The sequence below is a fragment of the Podarcis bocagei genome, assembly GCF_964188305.1.
Source record: "Podarcis bocagei genome assembly, chromosome: 3".
Lineage (NCBI taxonomy): Eukaryota > Metazoa > Chordata > Lepidosauria > Squamata > Lacertidae > Podarcis > Podarcis bocagei.
The window spans coordinates 78,827,117-78,846,907 of NC_138127.1; the positions used below are offsets into that span (position 1 = coordinate 78,827,117).

The 19,791-nt window shown below is 44.7% G+C and overlaps 1 protein-coding gene across 2 annotated transcripts in view; it reads right to left on the reverse strand.

The window, feature by feature from the left end:
- Positions 1-19,791, reverse strand: part of CNIH3 (cornichon family AMPA receptor auxiliary protein 3) — a 66,433-nt gene that overhangs the window by 18,071 nt on the left and 28,571 nt on the right. For both annotated transcript variants that reach the window (XM_081186505.1, XM_081186506.1), the window contains exons 2-3: positions 9,057-9,125; positions 6,285-6,332 (exon numbers count right to left, since the gene is read on the reverse strand). In XM_081186505.1, coding sequence (XP_081042631.1) covers positions 6,285-6,332; positions 9,057-9,125 — 117 coding nt within the window. The remainder of the gene's footprint in view (positions 1-6,284; positions 6,333-9,056; positions 9,126-19,791) is intronic.

Here is a 19,791-nt window from a genome sequence, read left to right on the forward strand (position 1 = left end):
ATTTTCATATTTCATTTAGCACCTGGAGGGGTGTGGCAAAAGATAAGTTATTTGCAGTGCTGTAGTGCTTTCACCACCAGTCTGTCTATTCTGGGATATTCAAGTAGTTGCTGGGAGACTAGAGCAAATTTCTTATAACTAGTCAGTTTGCACATTATGCTAAACCAAACCATGGCTTAGCTGGAGCATGTAAGCACAGGATCCCGAAGAAGACATTGCAGCCACTTTGTTCCTACTGCTGTGCGGCTTAGTGTATTTTCTGAACCCGGGTTCATGGTTTGTTTCTTCCAGACAAACCACAAGCTGCAAACACATACCTGCTGCCTCAGGTTCCATGATGGAAGACAGGTGGGATTGCAACTGAGTAAAAGGAATATTAATTTCTAGTATTCTCCAGGAATCCATCTCTATTTTATATGTGTGAACTTATTATCATCCTTACAGTTTTACTTTAGTTTATTGCAACTGATAATACAATGTGGGGGCAATTGCCTCTTTTAGTTTTCTTGTTATAATCAAAAATATAAAACATACAGAATCAAGGTGGTTTGTTTCTTTTTAACTGCCCATGAACTTCCTTTTTTATATAAAAAAAATTTAGAACTATTTACAAGTCTTGCATGGTTAGCAGCACAGCAAGTGGCTTAAATAGAAATCCTAAATATAGCTCTCACTTTGTCTCAAGCAGAGTTTGCCAGGCCATGCTATCTGTGCCATTGTCTCATAGGACATTTAAGCTAATAAAATATGAATTGAACGATTGCCTGAAGAACCGCAGCAAAGGGTTGCTTTTTTTTTTTTTTACAAGTGCTAGTAAGTCTTCACAATTCATCTCTGTTGCCTCTTGACGCGGGTTTTGCTACTAATCACACTGTTGGAGGAGCCTTCTACAGGTTTCCTGTGGCCCATCCAATGAGTCAGACTCAGCAGTGTCATGATATAGAGGAGGTCTGAATGGGGAAAGCATTATCCACTGTAAGAAAGATTGCAGGGAGTGAAAAGCCGCTAACAAGGCAGCCATCTTTGGACTCTAATGAGTGCAGGCAAAGTGCACTCACTCCATCTCTGTTACAATCACTGTCAATGAAGGGGACCCATGGTGGGCCATTTTCTGTTCTCATTATGTTTTTTGTCACGGGGTAATTCATCAAACCTAAGAATATCTCCTGCACTCTGTTCAGTAAAATTGCCAGAATGCATCTTCCTACTGCCAGGACTTCAAATAGCTTCATTTCTACTAGCTGATAATCCAGGGCAGGTATAAGAGTGAAACTGGGAGCACAAGGAAAACTTGTTCCACATAGAATTACAGAATAGGGAGAGTTGGGAGGGGCCGCGAGGGTCATCCAGTCCAACCCCCTGCAATGCGTGAATCTCAGCTGAAGCATCCATGACAGATGGCCATCCAACCTCTGCTTAAAAACCTCCAAGGAAGGAGAGTCCACAACCTCCCGAGAGAAACTGTTCCACCATTGAACTGCTCTTACTGTCAGAAAGTTCTTCCTGATGTTTGGTTGGAATCTCTTTTCCTGCAACTTGAAGCCATTGGTTTGAGTCCTACGTTCCAGAGGAGGAGAAAACAAGCTTGCTCCATCTTCCATGTGACAGCCCTTTAGATAATGGAAGATGGCTATCATATCTCCCCTCTGTCTCCTCTTATCCAGGCTAAATATATGCAACTCCATCCACTATTCCTCATAAGACACTAGCACAGTTCACCCCCAGGTGTTGGAAACCTGGTGTACTAATGCTGGACACATAAGTGAGACAACCAGATTTAAAAGAGATGTGCGGTATGTCCCACAGGTAAGTTTTTTTTTAGGGAGAAGGGCCGTAGCTCAGAAACACAGCACATTATTTGCATGCAGCAGGTCCAAGGTACAATGTCTGGCATCTGCGGACAGGTCTGGGAAGGACTCCAGCCTCAACACTCGGAGAGCTGATGCCAGTCTGAGTAAATGATATGAACAAGGTGGGCCAATGATCTGATACACATTCGGATGTGTAGCACGGCTGACACCACATTTAAGTTGGGCCTTGGAGTCTGTCTCATGCACCTAATTGAAGAGGTTAAGTCCACTGCTATTTGCAGAGAGCAGAAGGAACATATGAAGATCAGATTGTCTCTGCTTCAGGAATGGGCTGTTGCAAAGGTCCTGGCAATGCAAATGCAACATCAGAGAAAGTCCTGTTCACGCAGCAACAGTATATATTTCTCTGAGCCCAGATTGCATTATGCTTGTGGTCCACAAACATTCTGGAGCATTTGTCAAAAGCACAGGATCATATCCAATATTGTGTGAGTAGAAGGCAGGCTTGTCCAATGGATGTTTCCCTCCCCCTCCTTCCCCCAAAAGCCTCTGCAGAGGGTGGGACAAAGCCTTTCTCTTTGAGATTAAGCAGATCAGTTTCCCACCCAAATATTTTTTAATTTATGGTATTTTCAGTGTATTTCTAAACATATTGCGAACCCAGAGGCTTTCAAATAGGACTGGGTGCACTTTTAAATAAATATAGTTGCACAGAAGTAGAACTCTCTGAAGTCTGCAGGAATTACTTCTGAGTAAGAATACTGAGTATTAGGACCCCTCCAGACTGGTATTATAACTGCAGGTATATCCTGAAACATGTTATTGACCCATTAGTGCAATAAAGGTGTTTTTATTCAGTTTCATTAGTTGTTCTGCGATGCGTCCCCCGAAGCTACCTCATTATTGCTATCTGAAGGGCAATAGAACAACAAAAGCAAGACACATACACACCCAAACAGTTGTGGCATTTCAGCAGGAAGTTACAGGATATGCACTGATTGGAAAGGAAGTGGTATGACTGCCACAAAACTTTTGCAGGCACAAATAGTATTGAAAGTGGTCCTGTGATGGCAGCAGAGATAGGAGATGATCAGAGCCCCCCCGAACTTGAAGCATGGGAAGTCCCAACAATTTTTTTTTATAATTTAGGCAGAATATTTGGACTATTTGATATGTATTTGTATAATTAGGAACATTCAATGTGATTTGATTAGATTGTTAAAATGGGAAACTTAATAAAAATGATGATGATGATTTTTTAAAAAAGAAAGTGGTCCTGTGATTGCCCCATAGGCACAAACCACAATAAATGCGCAATACAAAAGACACCTGGAGGGGTCCTTACATTGCTAGTCCCATCTAACCAGACACATAAAGAGCATGGGGAACCTGGGCCTCCAAGTAAGTATCAACAGTACAGTCAGTTATGCTGGAGTTCTTGCCATCCAATGTGACTAGACAGTGAAGTTTTACAATTCCTATTCAGCCCTTTCTAAATTAAGAAGCAGGTTGACCTAAGTTAGTCAGCAGCAGCAACAATGATTTACAGAGGTAATCAAGGAAGGACTATAAATTCTATTTGTGGCTTTAAGACCAGCTCACCGGCTCATTTTCTAAGAACGTAAAACCAAAGGCCCATCTAGTCCAGCATTCTGTTGACCCCAGAAGCCAAGAAGATTCCTCTGGTAACCCCACAAGCAAGACATGAAGGCAACAACCTTCTCCCTTTGCTGATTTTTAGCAAGTGATAAGCTGCATATAGCCATCATGCTAGTCACTAGGAATGGGCAAATATGTCAAATACAGTTTCTCTCAGTTTCTCATTTCCCAGTTTCTATCATTTTTTGGGGGGTGTTTTTAAGTTCTCATGAATATTCATCAGCATTTTCATGTGAATTTCTCCAACTATACAATATTTTAAATGCAGTTTCCCTTAACACAATACATTTGTGTATGTTATTTTCACAAATATATGCATTTATATGCGCACTTTAGTGTACACATTTTTGAATACATTACTTGACCAGAGAACAGCCTTGCAAAATTCAGATAACTATAAATTTTGAAGGATAGCTTTATTTCAGGTTGCATATTGTTTTAATAAGTGTGAATTTGCCTTTAAATACGAACTTAAATTGTTTTCTTCCTCTCATCCCTACTAGTAACCAGTAACAGGGCAGGGTATATTTAGGGGTCTCTCATCACAGAAAATTTGTAAACCAAACTAGTATGGACATCAGTGACATGACTACCATAACAATTTTCTGCATGCATTTTCTAAGTATGTCATGTAGATTGGTCCTATAACTGTTTAAATAAATCACTAACACACTTTCAGACAAAGATGCTAGATTTTTAATATAGAAGGAAGAGCCTTAAACAGCTGGGTAAAAGTTGTACAATAATTGCTGTATAGAACATTGGTCTTCAGCTGATAGCTCCTGCCCAACAACTGGATGGTGTTCTACCCTAAGGTGGTTTCTGCTCTAATCATGGAGCCCAGTTTTACCAAAACCAACAGTAATAGTCCCACAAAATTTAAAAATTGTCATGGGTTGAACCAATCATTTTCACAAAAAGACCTTAAGGTGAAATCTTTCATTAGCCCAACTCTTTAAAAAAATGAAAAAGAAAAGTGCCTAAAAGATTTTGTTTTTCATTCAAGTGAGTTATTTCAGGAGAACGCTTTAGGAAGCAGAAAATGCACACAACACACTGCACTATCCAAGGCCACACAAAGCAATATAATAATGAGGCTGCATACCTGAAGTGTGCCTTAACAATTGCATCCATCTTCCCCAACATTTTACTTTATTCATAAACTAGTTTAGTGTTCTAATTGCTCCCCAAAGCTCTGCCGCTAACCTTGAATACCCCAGAATTGCTATCCAGAGAAAGCTACTGTAAGCAGTTGTCTACCGTGAGTACTGCCTTTCTGTTGAATTATCTTGTTTTCCTTTTTCCCTAAAGCACATATCCCAATTAAAAGCAGCATTTCCCCGAAGACCTCTGGAAAAGGGGACTGTATTAACAAACAATTTAAGAGTATGAAAAGTAACCTGTTCCCTAGAGTGTGCGATATGTGGAGGATGTAATTAACGGAAAGGTACTGCTTCTGCTGTTAGCAAGGATGCTTAGGCTCAATAAAAATTAAATACCAGTGTGGGCAAGACATCTCCAGGCAACACACATATATTAATAAAATTACCTCTGTCTGTTGCTTTACATTACAAAAACTGGGGCACGACTTGGAAACTAGAAGGATGCTGACTTAGCAAGTAACACAATGAAACTATTTCCAGGAGAGCAGTAGTGTTAGTATCTCGGAGCAAAGAAAAGATAGGAAGCTGCCTTATACTCAGACAGATCACTGATCCATCAAGCTCAGCACTGCCTATATAGATCAACAGTGTTTCTCCAGGGCTTCAGACAGGCCTCTTTTCTAGCCATACCCAGAAACAACAGGGATTCATCCTGGGGCCCTTTGAATGCAAAGCTTCATTCCAAGTGCTCCCATCAGTGAGCTGGGACAGTTTGGTTGGTAAGCATGAGAATCAACCTCAGGGTCGTGGGTTTGACCCCTATGTTGGGGAAAGGATTCCTGTATTGCAGGGAGTTGGGCTAGGTGATCCTCAAGGTCTCTTCCAACTCAATGCCTCTATGATGAGCTATTGTCCTTCCCTCGAAAACAAAGAACACAAGTAGAACAGCTGCAGTGTTTCCAGGAGCAAGTGAATAATATGTCGACGTCATGCACATTTAAGGACCTGGCTGAGCCAGCCGGTTCCAGACATAAATACATAGGTGTTTAAAGGTGAGCAAACGCATATATAGGATATCCACTTGTAATGAGTTTGCTGTTGGGAACACCAGTGTGAGACTGTTGTTTCCCATAGCACTCAAGGTGTGGGGTTGCTGTGAGAGCCACTGAGCAGGTAACCTCACTAGAGAATTAACAGAAGATCGTTTATTGCTCAAAAAGTTATGTAAATAGAAAGCAGCAGATGCTTTTCCAAGACCCTTAAAAGAAGTGCTCAGTTTTCCCTTTCAAATGTTTGAAAATCATAATAAAAGGCCCCCAATAAAAGGTATGCCATTTATCAGATTATTGTTGAATAGTTATAGAAAAAAGGGTAGGAACAAAGATTTAAGGTTGTATGTCAGGTTCCAAATTATGCCTCCTAAAGTCATCTGCTTCCTTAAAAAAATGAGGCTATTAAAGATAAGCCAATGATGTTCTGAAAAGTTCATTTCTTTTTAGAATATTATTGACTGATTGGAAGTCCCTCCTAATTAGCTTCCTTCCTTCCTTCAAAGGTCACATCAGTTTCAATTTCCATTCTGCTGTTATTGCCTCCTTGCTGGAGGAGGAACCTTAGGAAAGGTCCAGTGCTATTTCTAGCAACACCGATACGATGGCTCAGATCCCTTTGAACAGCCCAAAGCTCACAGCCGACGTGGGTTAATTCCTACCTTTCGCAAAAGAAAGCAGATTCGTTCAATATTTCTCAATCGCTCTCTCTGTCAAAGAAAAGAGAGAGAAAGGGAAGGGTGAAAGGGTACAATTTAAGACACTCATGAATCAAAGAAACTACCTCCAAATGGAGTAAACTCAACCCAAGCGGTCCTGTGATGAAGAGGGAGTGCACATGTATTGGGGTTAATGCCCATGAGGTCACACAAATTATTTTGACACAATGAGGATTAACTTCTGCAGTTAGGAGCATTGGTGTCCATGGAGGCTCCCTATGCAGTTGAAAACTCTGATTTTCTAGAAGTTTCAATCACATGGGGAGCTGCTTTGGACACAAAAAGCTCCCCACTGCAATTCATCCTCATGTGAAGAATTATGGTGAATTAGTGTATCCTTGAAGACAATGCTGTACCTGTGTTGACTCTTCAACCCAGTAATGACTGAAAAGCTCTTGACTTGGGTAGAGTTCCATTAATAATTAATCAGTGGTAATAAAATCTGTGTCCACTACTTCAAGATGTAATGTTGTGTCTAAGCAAGTAATCCCATTCATGCAAGGATATCTGCTTGGACACTGGAACTTCCTCTTCCTTTCCTCTCCCCATGTGTGCTCCCCCAAATGTGCTCCAGAGGGTTGGAGGAATCTCCAGAACAGATTTGGGAAGTGCGTAGGGGAAGAGAGGAAGGGGACAAATAAAATGATTGGTTTATTGATTCCATTGCACATGCAGAAGTCCTTGTGCAAATGGGACGACTTCCTTGGATACAAACCATTGTAATGCATTATCCACCAACATGATTCAGATGACACCAGGAAGCAGATTCAACCTCAGATCTAGTAAATTTGGTCACTTTAGTTAAGGTCTGTGTTCATTCTTACATCTGCCATGGTGTAGCAGAAGTTGCTTCCTCTGTTGGGTAAAGGTTACCACCACTGAGTGAATCCACATCCTTACAAATGGGCAGTGCATGATGGCAGTGAGGGCAAGGGGTGTCTGAGTCAGCACTGTGTAGACACACTTTTTTTCCTTTGTGGCAAGAGACATCCAACAAATAATTGCTGCTTTAAGTGTAACCATGGTGATGAGCGTTGGCAGACCTGAGCTTTGCCCAAAAAGTTTAAGGAAGCCTTCTCTAGTCTTCCAGTTTAAGCTTGGCATTTCAGCTTGGTTAAGCAAACATTGCCACTTGCCTTGTGTGCGTGTTTTATTTATTTATTCATTTCACTGCTCAACATGCTTCACTGGTTTTAAAAGACGTTGGGAAAACCCCTCCGCCTTCCCTTCAGGTTCTATTTAGGTAAACATGGTTACTGTGCCTTTCACCTATGGAATATATCAGCTATTACATCAGAGACAAATTCTCTCACCTCATAAGCAAGTTTAACTTGATTTGCTACAGTGGCTATCTCCCTCTTACACTGTGAGACTTCGATCTGCTTCTCTAGGCAAAAATGGACATGAATTCCTACAGCAGTCATGAGTGGCGAGCATACACAGTCATGCAGCTTTGGAGAGAGATAACTTCTCTGCTGTAGAGCTTGAAATCCTTAAAAGGGGAAATGATTCCCTAGGATGAGGCGCTAGCTACAGCCAGGCATCAAGGGGAATTTAAATTCTACATTCCCTTTGGAAATAACAGGGTAGTTATTAAAGGTTAACAGACTTAAGCAGCGCAGCATCTACAATCGGTCTTTTAGTCATTTAACTATGGGCCATAGGCTCAAATAGCTGTTTTTCAAGCCTATCTTTTGGAGAGATGCTATTCCTGAAACCTTTGGAGCTGCCACCAGTCAGTGCTGGGATAAACAGTCCATAGCCGAACTTGATGTGAGGAAACTTCATATATTCATAATCTTCACCGCTTTGTCTCCACATACAGCTGTTTCAGATGTTATGGAAAATGTAGATTCCCCGCTATGTAAATAAGCCATGGCAAGTCTCAAGCTTGCATGCTCCCTCCTCCTCTCCCTTCTTCTCATATGCTCCAGAGGAAATTGGAAGCATCTCTTTCCGCTTTTAAACAAACCGGTAGTCTCTGGTCAGGTCCCAACGTGGAGACGTGGTTTCTTTAAAATCTGTAAAAGCTCACACAAGTCAGGATTAAGCCACTGTTTCTGATCTAGGCTTGTTCATTAATTCAAGTTTAAACAAAACAAATTCATCGACTCTGAACATAAAACAGAGCACTGTGGTTTGTTTAAAACTCAAGAGGATGCTTTTGATCTCCTCTTCTGGCATGCAGTAGGAGAGGGAAAGAGGAGCATGTGAGGCCAAGGCTCATTCACATAGTGGGAAACCATTCTCTAACCTCTCATTAGGCCCATTGTCAGGATTTCTGGGGATGGGGTAGTTTTGTCACAGCCATTATGGTGGAGCAATGGAGCAACAATCTCTCTATGAGGAATGCAACTAAAATGTATTTTCACTCATATAATTACCCACAGGGAGTCAACATGTCCATATGATGAGAGTGGCCAGATGATCAACTGACCACTTCGCCACATGACAAGCTATATGTAATGCGTGTTGACTTTGCCCTTCAAAAGCACAGCTGATTTTCAGTTATGTGAGTCAACCTTTGGTATGTGCCTTTTCCCATTCCAACACCTCTCATTTCTGAATCAGAAATAATTATATCAAGACTCACCCTGTTTACATATTAAAATAAATTTCACTTTTAGGCAATCCTGATTCAAATCCATATTTTTGTTGACAGTTTAGCATTACTATCAAAACTAAATTACTATAAAATAACAGAACAGAACTCACCGCATGCGCTGGGTTGCACTGATCTATAGGGCTCTTGAAGTCTGTCTTTAACTCATCAAATGCGATTATCTGCAAAAGAAATTTTTCAAACACTGAAATTACATTACTTGCAAACAGGTCCTGTCCCCCACCATTAATTTATCCTCTCCTGCTATGGAGAAAATCCATCCTTTCAATTATAATAGATTCAATCCAGATTATCTCCAAGACAACTGGCACTTGTGTCATCTGTGCATAGTCAGGCCACTAGGCGTGAATTTGTTGTACAAAAATGTGAGTATGGCAGTTGTTTGAACTTCCATATCTGAGAGATCAAAACCATGGACACCTTCCCAGGTCCCAGGTACTTTCATCCCACAGACAAACCAGAAGAGCAACTGTGTCACTCAGTAGCAGCAAAAAGATCTAATGTGTGTTAGTGCCATAGAATAGGGGTGGAGAGCCTGTGGCCCTTCAGATGTTGTTGGACTTCAATTCCCATCAGCCCTAGCAAGCATGGCCAAATATGGGAAATGTAGTCCAGCAAAAAAGTAATAAACCCCAAAACTGGAGTGCCACAGGTTCCCCATTCTAGCTTCAGAGGCTAACTGGTCATGTCATTAGCTCTTGGTGATACTGAGGCATTTTTATCTTTAAAAGGCTTTTCTCATTATTTTACTCTGTGCTTTTGTACATGAAGATTCTTACACGTAGACAAACTGGAGTGATCTATTGGGAGGTGTGTTCTGCTCACCCAGATACATATTCCAAATATTAATACTTGTGTCAGCTTCCTGAAGTGTGTGTTCAGATCAATATGTATTTTTATGCAGCCACACTTTCACTACCTTTTCTACATGACTATTAATCTCAGTGTTCTTAACAAACAATGTGAGAATCAAATCTAGCTTCAGAGAGCAAAGCTCCAAAGAATGTACCCCAGCAACCTGAGTGGACATATTACGGGCCAAAATATGTTAGGTTTTCTGGCCTTGTGATGGCCTGGGATTCCGATTCTGAGAGTGAACCGGAGGAATCCCAGCCGGCACAGGAGTCCCTGCCTCCAGGGCCGGCTGAACTGGGGCAAGGCCTAGATTCTGAGGAGCCTGCACCTGTGCCAGATCCTCAGGAGCAGGCACCAGGTGAAACCATTCTGGCCCCAGAGGTGCTTGAGGACTCAACAGGTGAGCCTTCCCCGGGGCCCAGTAACCCTTCGGCCTCTCCTGGACTGCAGAGGCTTAGGGCAGAGAGGCGGAGGGAACTGGTTTCTCCCAGGAGGAGTGTTCGCCTTAAGGCCAGGAGAGTGGGGCTCCTGGGGGCCGGGACCGCCCCTGGCCTTAGAGAAGATAAAGGGCAGTCAGCCCGGTCCCAGGTTGCGGGAGCAACATCGTCATTGAAGAGCTGTTTCGGCCAGCATCCAGTCCTGTTCCTCCAGTGTTCCTGTTCCCCGCCCGGCTTCCTGCTTCTGATCTTTGAGTGTTCCTGTCCCCGCCCGGCTCCCTGTTTTGGACCTCACCTTGCACTTTGTGGACTATCTCCAGGCTAGTGACTTAGGACTGAACTTGGACTACGGTAACAGTAACCTTCCCCCCGGGACCAGCACAGGCCTCTATCCTCCACCTGGCTTTGAGGAAGACTTAGAAGGGGAGGAGGAATTGCCTAGAGAACCGTCATCCTCCACTCCAAGACTTTCCAGATCGGAGGATGTGGTATTATTGACCCTTCAGACTCAGAGGACAACTCCAATGGAGTGTACACTGCTGTACCTGTGCTTTAAGACTCAGTGGCTGAAGAATCATGCACTGGCCCTTTAAGGACCACAGATAGCTCCCAAAGGGAATGAGGTTAACAGCTGGCCCAGGCCAGACAGGCCTTCATGCTGCTCAGACAACAGCTCTTCTTAGGCGAATTCCAGCCAGTTTCTCCCACAATGATCTGTCCAGGGTCCTGACAGGCTGTGCTTTGCCTTCCTTGCCTGTTGCGATTCTGAACAGCTTATCTTGACTTTATTCGTTTGGGTGTATCCCTGCCCATTCAGTAAGTAACACTCCTCCAGCCCAGCCTCCCCTGGAAGTTTCGATTTGACCTAGAAAAGGATGTTGACAGATGATAATTGTATGTAAGGATAATTAACCTGAACATCGCGCGCCCCCCCTGTTTAAATAGGTGCTGGGGGTGGGCAAACTGGATCAGAGCAATGGTGTTTGGTGGGGGTTTCATTCTTGCCCCCTACAGTGATTTTGATGAAAATCACTCCCAAGGGTCTTTTAATCCTAAGAAGCTCCTGGCACTTATGTGAGCTCACTTCCAGGGGCTAATGGCAGATGGGAGAGTTTTCATTGGTATCACACGCAGCAAGTGATTCAGCTTCCCCTCATACACTCAGGCCCCGCTATCCACATCCTCACTATCATAAAAATCCACTTATCCACACATAAAGAATTAAATAAATCTTGCAGCATGCTCTGCAGATTCAGATATCTGGACAGTCAACTTTCTTACTTCCTTGTTTGCTTGTGCCTTGCTGGTCGGTAGCAGCCCTTTTCTGGCAGAAACCACAGAGTGGAGGGGGAGTGAGATCAGATGAATCAGGGAGCAGGAGAGATCGGATAAATCAGGTTTTTTCCCCCTTTGGAGGTTGGGGGAGAGATTGGACAAATCCCACATTAGAAATATTTCCATAAGAAATAATTTAAATCATGGACTCGTTATGTGAATACTCACCTAACGAACAATTTCTGGCGAATGCATTCTGTTCATTAAATTGGCCCTGCATGCATACAACTAATATCATTCTTAGTTTGGCCCTAACTTCTAACTTTCACAAAAGCAGATACTTTGCTTTAACATTCAGTTCCTAGAATCTGCCAATAATTACAGTGGTACCTCGCAAGACGAACGCCTCGCAAGACGGAAAACCCGCTAGACGAAAGGGTTTTCCGTTTTGGAGGCGCTTCGCAAGACGAATTTCTCTATGGGCTTGCTTCGCAAGACGACAGCCCATAGGGAAATATCCGGGACAGCGGGGAAGCGCAGCGCGTCTTCCCCACTGTCCTCGGACCTCCTCCGAAGCCGGGCGGTGGGGCGGGAACGCCTCCTCCCGCCGCCGCCCGGCTTCGGAACGATGCTCCGAAGCCGGGCGGCGGGGCGGGAACACCCGCCCCCGCCGCCCGGCTTCGGAACGGTGCTCCGAAGCCGGGCGGGGGGGAGGGAACACCCGCCCCCGCCGCTGGGCTTCGGAACGGTGCTCCGAAGCCGGGCGGGGGGTAGGGAACACCCGCCCCCGCCGCTGGGCTTCGGAACGCTGCTCCGAAGCCGGGCGGCGGGGCGGGAACACCTTCTGAAGGCGGGCGGGGGGCGAAAGTCTTTGCTCCCCCCTGCCTGCCTGTCCCGGAGGGCTTTTGAAGGCAGGCGGGGGGAGCAGACTTTCGCCCCCCCGCCCGCCTTCAGAAGAGGTCCAGGACCTCTTCTGAAGGCTGGCGGGGGGCAAAAGTCTTTGTCCCCCCTGCCTGCCTTCCCAGGGGCTTTTAAATCGCCCCGGACAGCGGAGAAGTCCTCCGCTGTCCCGGGGCGATTTTAAAATGCCATCCGCCAGCATTTTAAGATCGCCCGGACAGGGGAGAAGTCCTCCGCTGTCCCGGGGTTTTTTAAAATGCTGGGGGTTGGAAGAAAAGCCCTTGTCCCCCCCCCCCCAGCCTTCAGAAGAGGTCCGGGGACAGACTGTCCCCGGACCTGGTCTGAAGGCGGTTTCCCTAGGAACGCATTAATTGATTTTCAATGCATTCCTATGGGAAACCGTGCATCGCAAGACGAAAAACTCGCAAGACGAAGAGACTTGCGGAACGAATTAATTTCGTCTTGCGAGGCACCACTGTATGCGGAAATTGCCAACAGCTAACTATCTTGTTATTCCTCCTTAAGTGGACCTTCTTGGACCTACAAATGTTAAACAATTATCACCCAATGGCTAATGGTCTCTTTTGGGGCAAGGTGCTGAAGATGGTGAAGGTCCAGATTCAGGTTTGCTTGGAGGAAATTGAATATCTGGATGCCTTTCAGTCTGTTTTCAGGCCTGGTCGTGGTGCTGAAACTGCCTTGATCACCCTGATTCGTTTGTCAGATACAGGGGAGCATCAAAAAGAATTTTTTTGGCGACTTTTGATATTGACCACAGTATCCTTCTGGAGTGGCTCAGAGAGGTTAATTCGCTTATTTGTGTTTCATATGATCTTTTATTTCATTTTTGTCTCATGAGTATGAAAGTAGTTTTCAAAACTTGGCCAAAGAAAGTGCTTTCCTTCATTAACAACATTTTTCCTGTTTGCTATATCTGTAGCATATTGCAAATTCTGAATCACCTAATATCCCCGTTTTTAAAGAAGTATGAGTAACATATGGGACCACACAATATGACATCTTGTTTTGCTGAGGTCATATTAAATAGTGATTCACGTTGGGCTCTTCATTCAATAATACCCTGAATCTACTGCTATTAAATTGCTTTTTGAAAAATTCAAAATACTTTAATTCCAAGTATTTTCTTATTTTATTTAAGAAAAAATATATTTTTAAAATGCAATGCTTCCCCAAGTTGTTTACACAAGCACACCTAATACATATTTTGGTAAGTGGTTTGTCAGTCTGACTAGCTGTCTATCTGAGCCAGTGTGGTGTAGAGAGGTAGACTCGTAATCTGGTGAACCAGGTTCGCATCTCTGCTCCTCCACACGCAGCTGGTGGGTGACCTTGGGCCAGTCACACTTCTTTGAAGTCTCTCAGCCCCACTCACCTCACAGAGTGTTTGTTGTGGGGGAGGAAGGGAAAGGAGAATGTTAGCCACTTTGAGACTCCTTCAGGTAGTGATAAAGCAGGATATCAAATCCAAACTCTTCTTCTCTATAGTTTTGGCCACCTCTTGAGATATCATCGTGAAACCTGGCATGAGGGTTCCCGAGATGGATGCTGGACAGCATTTTGAATCAAATGGACAAACTGAAATGTCACTTTCATTTGACTTTTGCCCATTTTCTGGTATAGGTTCAGACACCACTAGATATCATCACCAACCTCAGCATGAGGATTCCCAAGGTGGGGCTGGAGGACTTCAGCGCTGTGTAGATGCTGGGTGCCATTTTGACTCAAGATAGTGGACCAAAGCATTACTTTGGTGTGACTTCAATTTTTTGGCATAGGTTCTGCCACCTCGGGAGATATCATCGCCAAACTAGGCATGAGTATTATGGGGGACAGCTACTATTGTTGCCCTGGGAGTCACTGCCACCACTGTTGCAGAAGCCACCACCAGAGGGTGGTGCCACTGAGATCTCTGCAGCTGGTAATCATTTCCATCAATGATAGGTAAAGGGACCCCTGACCATTAGGTCCAGTCGTGGCTGACTCTGGGGTTGCAGCGCTCATCTCGCTTTACTGGCTGAGGGAGCTGGCGTACAGCTTCCGGGTCATGTGGCCAGCATGTGAAATAAAGGCAATGAAGGCTTGGCACACAGAAGCACTCATCGGGGGGGGGGGGAGTTAAAGTGGTTGGTATATGACAGCTGTTCTGTTACTATTGGCCATATGCAGAAAAGTTTAGCCAGAAAGTGTGTGTGTGTCTCCTTCGCAAGCCACATCATTAGTCTCTAGATTAAAGATGCCACGCCAAGGCAGCACAGTTTTTGAAACATAAATAAGAATTGACGTGATTTAAACTCAGATATCATCAATAAAGAGGATCTGCTCTTATCATTTAATTCCTCCTGACAACAGCTCAAGCACACATGGGAAAATAAGCATTCTTTTAAAATAAGAGATTGCAAAAAACAGTTCTGGGAGGAATTCAACAAAGTGCTGTGCTGATCGTTCCATCAGGGCAAGCATTCCAGTTTGCCAGACGGAAAGAGCATTGTTCTGGGGATCTTCCCACCTCCAAGACCCAAGAGTTAATTTGGGGAGTGTAGGGGGGTGAGAGGGGGAGAAGTCCCATTGCACAAGTGGAATTCTTTGCACTCATCTTCCGCTTATGGGCCTGATTAGTTGAACCCTGCCCTTTGTTTCTACTCCTGAAAGTAGATTTGAAACAACCAGCTTAGCTGATAACGTACCTTAGCTGCAGCCTGCCAGAGATCACATCCCCTGCCTCTGACTCATTTGCTTCTTACCTACCAGTGTCAGAATTAGACCCCAGCTTCAGCCTGCCACAAAGCTAGCCTCCAGGCCTGATGACAATACAGAAATGTATTAAGCACTGTGTGGACCCTCTATTTTAATTCCATTTCCAGCTAATTGCGGGAAAACAATGCCACAGCAACACTAAAGATCTCTGACTTGGAGGCAGCCATTCTTTGCATATTTAACTATGTGATACAAAAGCTAAGTTTCATTCAGCTCCAAGTCCAAGCCAACAGCTACCAGCACATTCCAGCTGAGTGCTCAAAAAGATACACTTGAAGGAAGCTTCCCATCTAAACCTTAGCTCCTGTCTACTATAGCTGTGCTGTATAAGATGCTGCAAATCCTAGTTGCTGGTACCCTCTTGCAAGAACTTTTTATTCTGCTTATAGAATGGGAGACTCAGGGCCAAATGAGGTGTGACATTAATTTTGTGAAGGAAATTAATGTACATAGGTTTTTAGCTGTGTAAATAGCTGGGGAAGCATGACCAGCTTCAGGGCTGGGCAGAGAAGGGGGAGTTTAACTCTTTCTCTCCCTGCACTGGCCCTGGCAAAAACAAAATGAGCAGGATTCACCTAACGAGCCCCATCTGTGCAAGGGAGGTATCATGAGAACCTGCAGAACAGTGTGCAGGGGAAGAGGATAGTTCCACCTGGCAAACTGATATGCTGGTCTTAGCGCAACATTGAATTTCACCCTCTATTATTATTAATGACCTCCCACATCTGTATCTCAAGGCAAATATAATATTGCTTTCCTGAAGCTGCTGTCCGAATTTTAAGGACAGTTTGCATTGGCGCCAAAATGGAGGCTCCCCTTAGAAATGCAAACAGCAGCTTTGGAGGGGTGATTTTATCAACACCATAGGAGGGAAAGAAGTAAACTTTCCCTCTCCCTAGCAGCCCAGCCTCACCCTGCCAGGCTGCTCAGGCTTCCCTATGACTTCTATTTTCATAACAAAAAAAGTGCACTCTAGTTTCGCTTAAAGAGTAAATTACATATGTCATGCAAATCCATGTAAAACAGCCTCAATGACCATTGTTTCTGAAGAAAAGCATGTGGAAGGAACCTTTTTAGCAGAGAAAAGGTGGTGAATAGACAGTGGCTACTTAACGCTTTCCACACTAGCTTTTTTCCTGCTCCAGATCTCCAATATGTTTTTTTTTATCCAAATGCTTATTTTCTTGCTTTTCAAAACTCTTGGGGGTAAGCAGTGGGTGAAACTCTATGGAGTGGGAAGAAAGGCTGGTGGAGAAAGGAACAAGCACCCTCCTTGTCATCCATCATTTCACTCAAAACAGGTCCTTTCCAAAATTCATTTTTCTCTGAGAGGCTAGCCATTGTGATGGCAACAAACACATTTCCATGTAATGTGTAGATTTTGCCTTGATTTATGAACATACTGACCACACGGACTTCACACCCCACTCCTTAACACCAGTTGCATATCCATGTAGAATGAGGCTCCAGATTAAGCATCCTTGTGACATACAGTTCAATGATTCTGTAGTTTCATTGCCTATTTCAACAGAACAGCAATTGGGGAGGTATTTATAGATGTACATATTCTTCTAGACAATGACAGCTTTGAATACAGAAGGTATGAGATGAGCAAGAGGCTGTGCTTCATTCAATTTCCATTCCCTTGAAAATAAATAGAAAATTGTTTGGGCTTGTTCAAGTGGCATCAACCGAGGACCTGTGTTTTAGGGACTTGTGTTTCTGGGTTCTGAGAGGAATATCTTTGTGTTGGATGTGTTGACTGTGTTATTCATATCAAAGGGTTCTGAAAGTAATGTTGTTTGCATCGCCTCTATTGTCCGGTTTGATCAATGTGAGTTTGGACGGACAAAGGAACATTTAAAAAATAAAAGAATGCAAAACTAAGTGCAGAGTGGTACACTGGAAAGCCCAGAATGGACAAAAATTGATTTAGCTAAAGGAGTAAGATGCTAATGAATGCTTTGGAGCTAAAGTGTCTTTATATTGTAAATTATAGTCACTAAAACTAAATGGGGTAAAAGGACAATGGTTGTCCTATTCATCCAGTGAAGAGGCAGAACGAGTTCAGTGTGGCTGCCCACCACAAGGATCGCTACAAAGAAAGGCAGCTGGAAGGATAAAATATATTCCCTTTAAGACAGATTAGAGTGTATGCAGCCATGCTGATTCCATTTCCTGCAGAGACTGTCCGCAAGAGTGCCAATTACAGCTGAACAGCATAGTGAGTATCTGTCCATTTTGGATAAGTTTGCAGTTTGATGGCATTGGAATCCATCTGGAATTCCACGATAAAAAGGTTTCAGTCTGTGCAACAAAGGGAAAGCCAAAGCAGTGTGAAAAGGCAGACCTAACTATGGCAAGCTGCAAGTAGATTTTATTTCTCAAAGCCAACATTTCTACAGCACTTTCACTGCTAGGGCACAACACACCGAAAATTGTATTTCTCCCCAAAGTATCATCATATATATTTATTCCCAGAAAGGTGACTACGTTAGCAAATACAACAAAGAGATCTGACACTTTAAAGACTAGAAATATATATGATGTCATAAGCATTTAGGGTCCAGAGCAGTGTTTTTCAACCACTGTTCTGCGGCACACTAGTGTGCCGCGAGATGTTGCCTGGTGTGCCGTGGGAAAAATTAAAAAGATTTTTTTTTTTTGTAAAAGTCAAATTAGGTCCTAATCTATCCCTCGAGCGCCCCTTGTCCGTTATTGTGACGCATGAAGCGTGTTCCCGCCCACTCCCCGCCCTCCCTTGCTTCTCTCTCTCTCTCTGTGGCGCTCTCCGCCGCTTCCTGCTGGGCATGCGCAGCTCGCCTCGCGCTTCCGTTCCGGCCCCTCCTTCCCCCGACTACCCCGCCGCTCCGTTCCTTTCTCTTTCTCGCGTGTCAGAGAGCGGCGGCGCGAGCGCGGCGGTTCCCTCAGGGCTGACGGAGGGCTCGAGGAGGAGGAGGCAGGACGTGGAGGCGGAGAAAGCGGCGGCGGCCACCCCCCACCTCCGGCTCCAGGCCCGTGTAGAAAGCTGAGGGGGAGAGATGGATAGAGGTGGGCGGCGGCGGCGACCACGACCAACCGCCACAGTAGTTGTAGCGGCGGCGGCGAGCAGGGACTCCCGCTCTCTCTCCGTCGTGTCTCTCTCTCTCTCTCTCGGGCCCGTCCGTTGAGTCTCCCGCGCGCCTCGGCTACAAGATGAGCATCGAGATCCCGCCGGGTCTGACTGAGCTGCTGCAGGGCTACACGATGGAGGTGCTGCGGCACCGGCCGCCGGACCTGCTGGCCTTCGCCACCGAGTACTTCGCCAAGCCGCGCTCTCCTTCCTGCCTCGCTTTGCTGCCTCCTCCCCCCCACCCCAAAGCTTGGAGGTTCCCCGGCGCCGACCCGCAGGTTTGACCCCCTTCTCACACCTGTTCGCGCTCCTTGCACGGAATGGGGCGGATGGGGAGGAACGGGGCTCGCCGCTGCCTCCGCTCGCCCTCCCCCCCTCCGCCGGCGGTCCCGCGATTCTTGGCTTTTTGGCGGTTGGCACAGAAGGAAGGCAAGGGGGAGGGGAAAAAATTGAAACTTACACTTTCGTGCGTCCCTCCCGGCGTGACGCTGCGCGCTGACGTCACGGGGCTGTAATGGTGGTGTGCCTCGAGATTTTTTTCATAAAACAAGTGTGCCTTTGCCCAAAAAAGGTTGGGAAAGACTGGTCCAGAGTCCACTTTATCAGCTGTATCTTACAACTGATGAACTAGACTCTCATCCATAACATTCTTTGCTGTTTTCACATATGTATGGTTTTCCTTTGCGGGGTTGGGGTGAGAAATTAAGACATCCTAGTCTTCAGAGTTTATGACTGAATATAGGGGTATTCTGAATATGTGATCACAAAGAACAGCTTTCCTATATCTGTTCTACCAGTATCTGGTTTTTGTCCGTTAAGACTCATTGTTTTATAAGCCTCACACTTTTTCTCATCAGGTGGGCTTTAGGGTTGTGACTTCAAATCCCGAAGTCTTCCTACCTGTTAGAGAAGAGGTTGCATCTTTGGCAGGGTCTCTAGCTCAGTGGAAGTGTTGGTACAGGAGCAAAAAGGAGAATTCCTGGATGCCAAGAACCAGGTTTGGGGCAAGTATTCTTTGGCAAGAGAACCTCAGCAGAGATTTAATATCACAAAACATGGAGCAAAGTAAAGCATGGAAATATAGTCTGTTAAATTTTTAAAATATGCCCTTTAAAAGGAATTCCAAAGTTTCCCTCTTCCCTGAGCATAGAGAAAGACCACACGAGGTAAAAATGGTTTACTAACAAACTTTCTGAAGGTCCTATTCATGTGCTTTTCCATACAGTATTCAGAAAAAGTTGTACAGGCAGTAAAACTTGGCTTAGTTACAAGTTAGTGAAATAAACTATTGGTAGAGGAACTCAAGAGTGCCTTGTGAGGGCCATGCGCTCTGAGCTGGAGCAATCAGCTCAAGCTTCTTCACACACTGAGTTTCTCAGGTAGCCTGGGCAAGAATGATAGGCCTGAGGGGAAGTGATCTCACTAAGCCTGGCAGGACAGCTTACTCTATGGTATTCACTCCTTCATGCATTA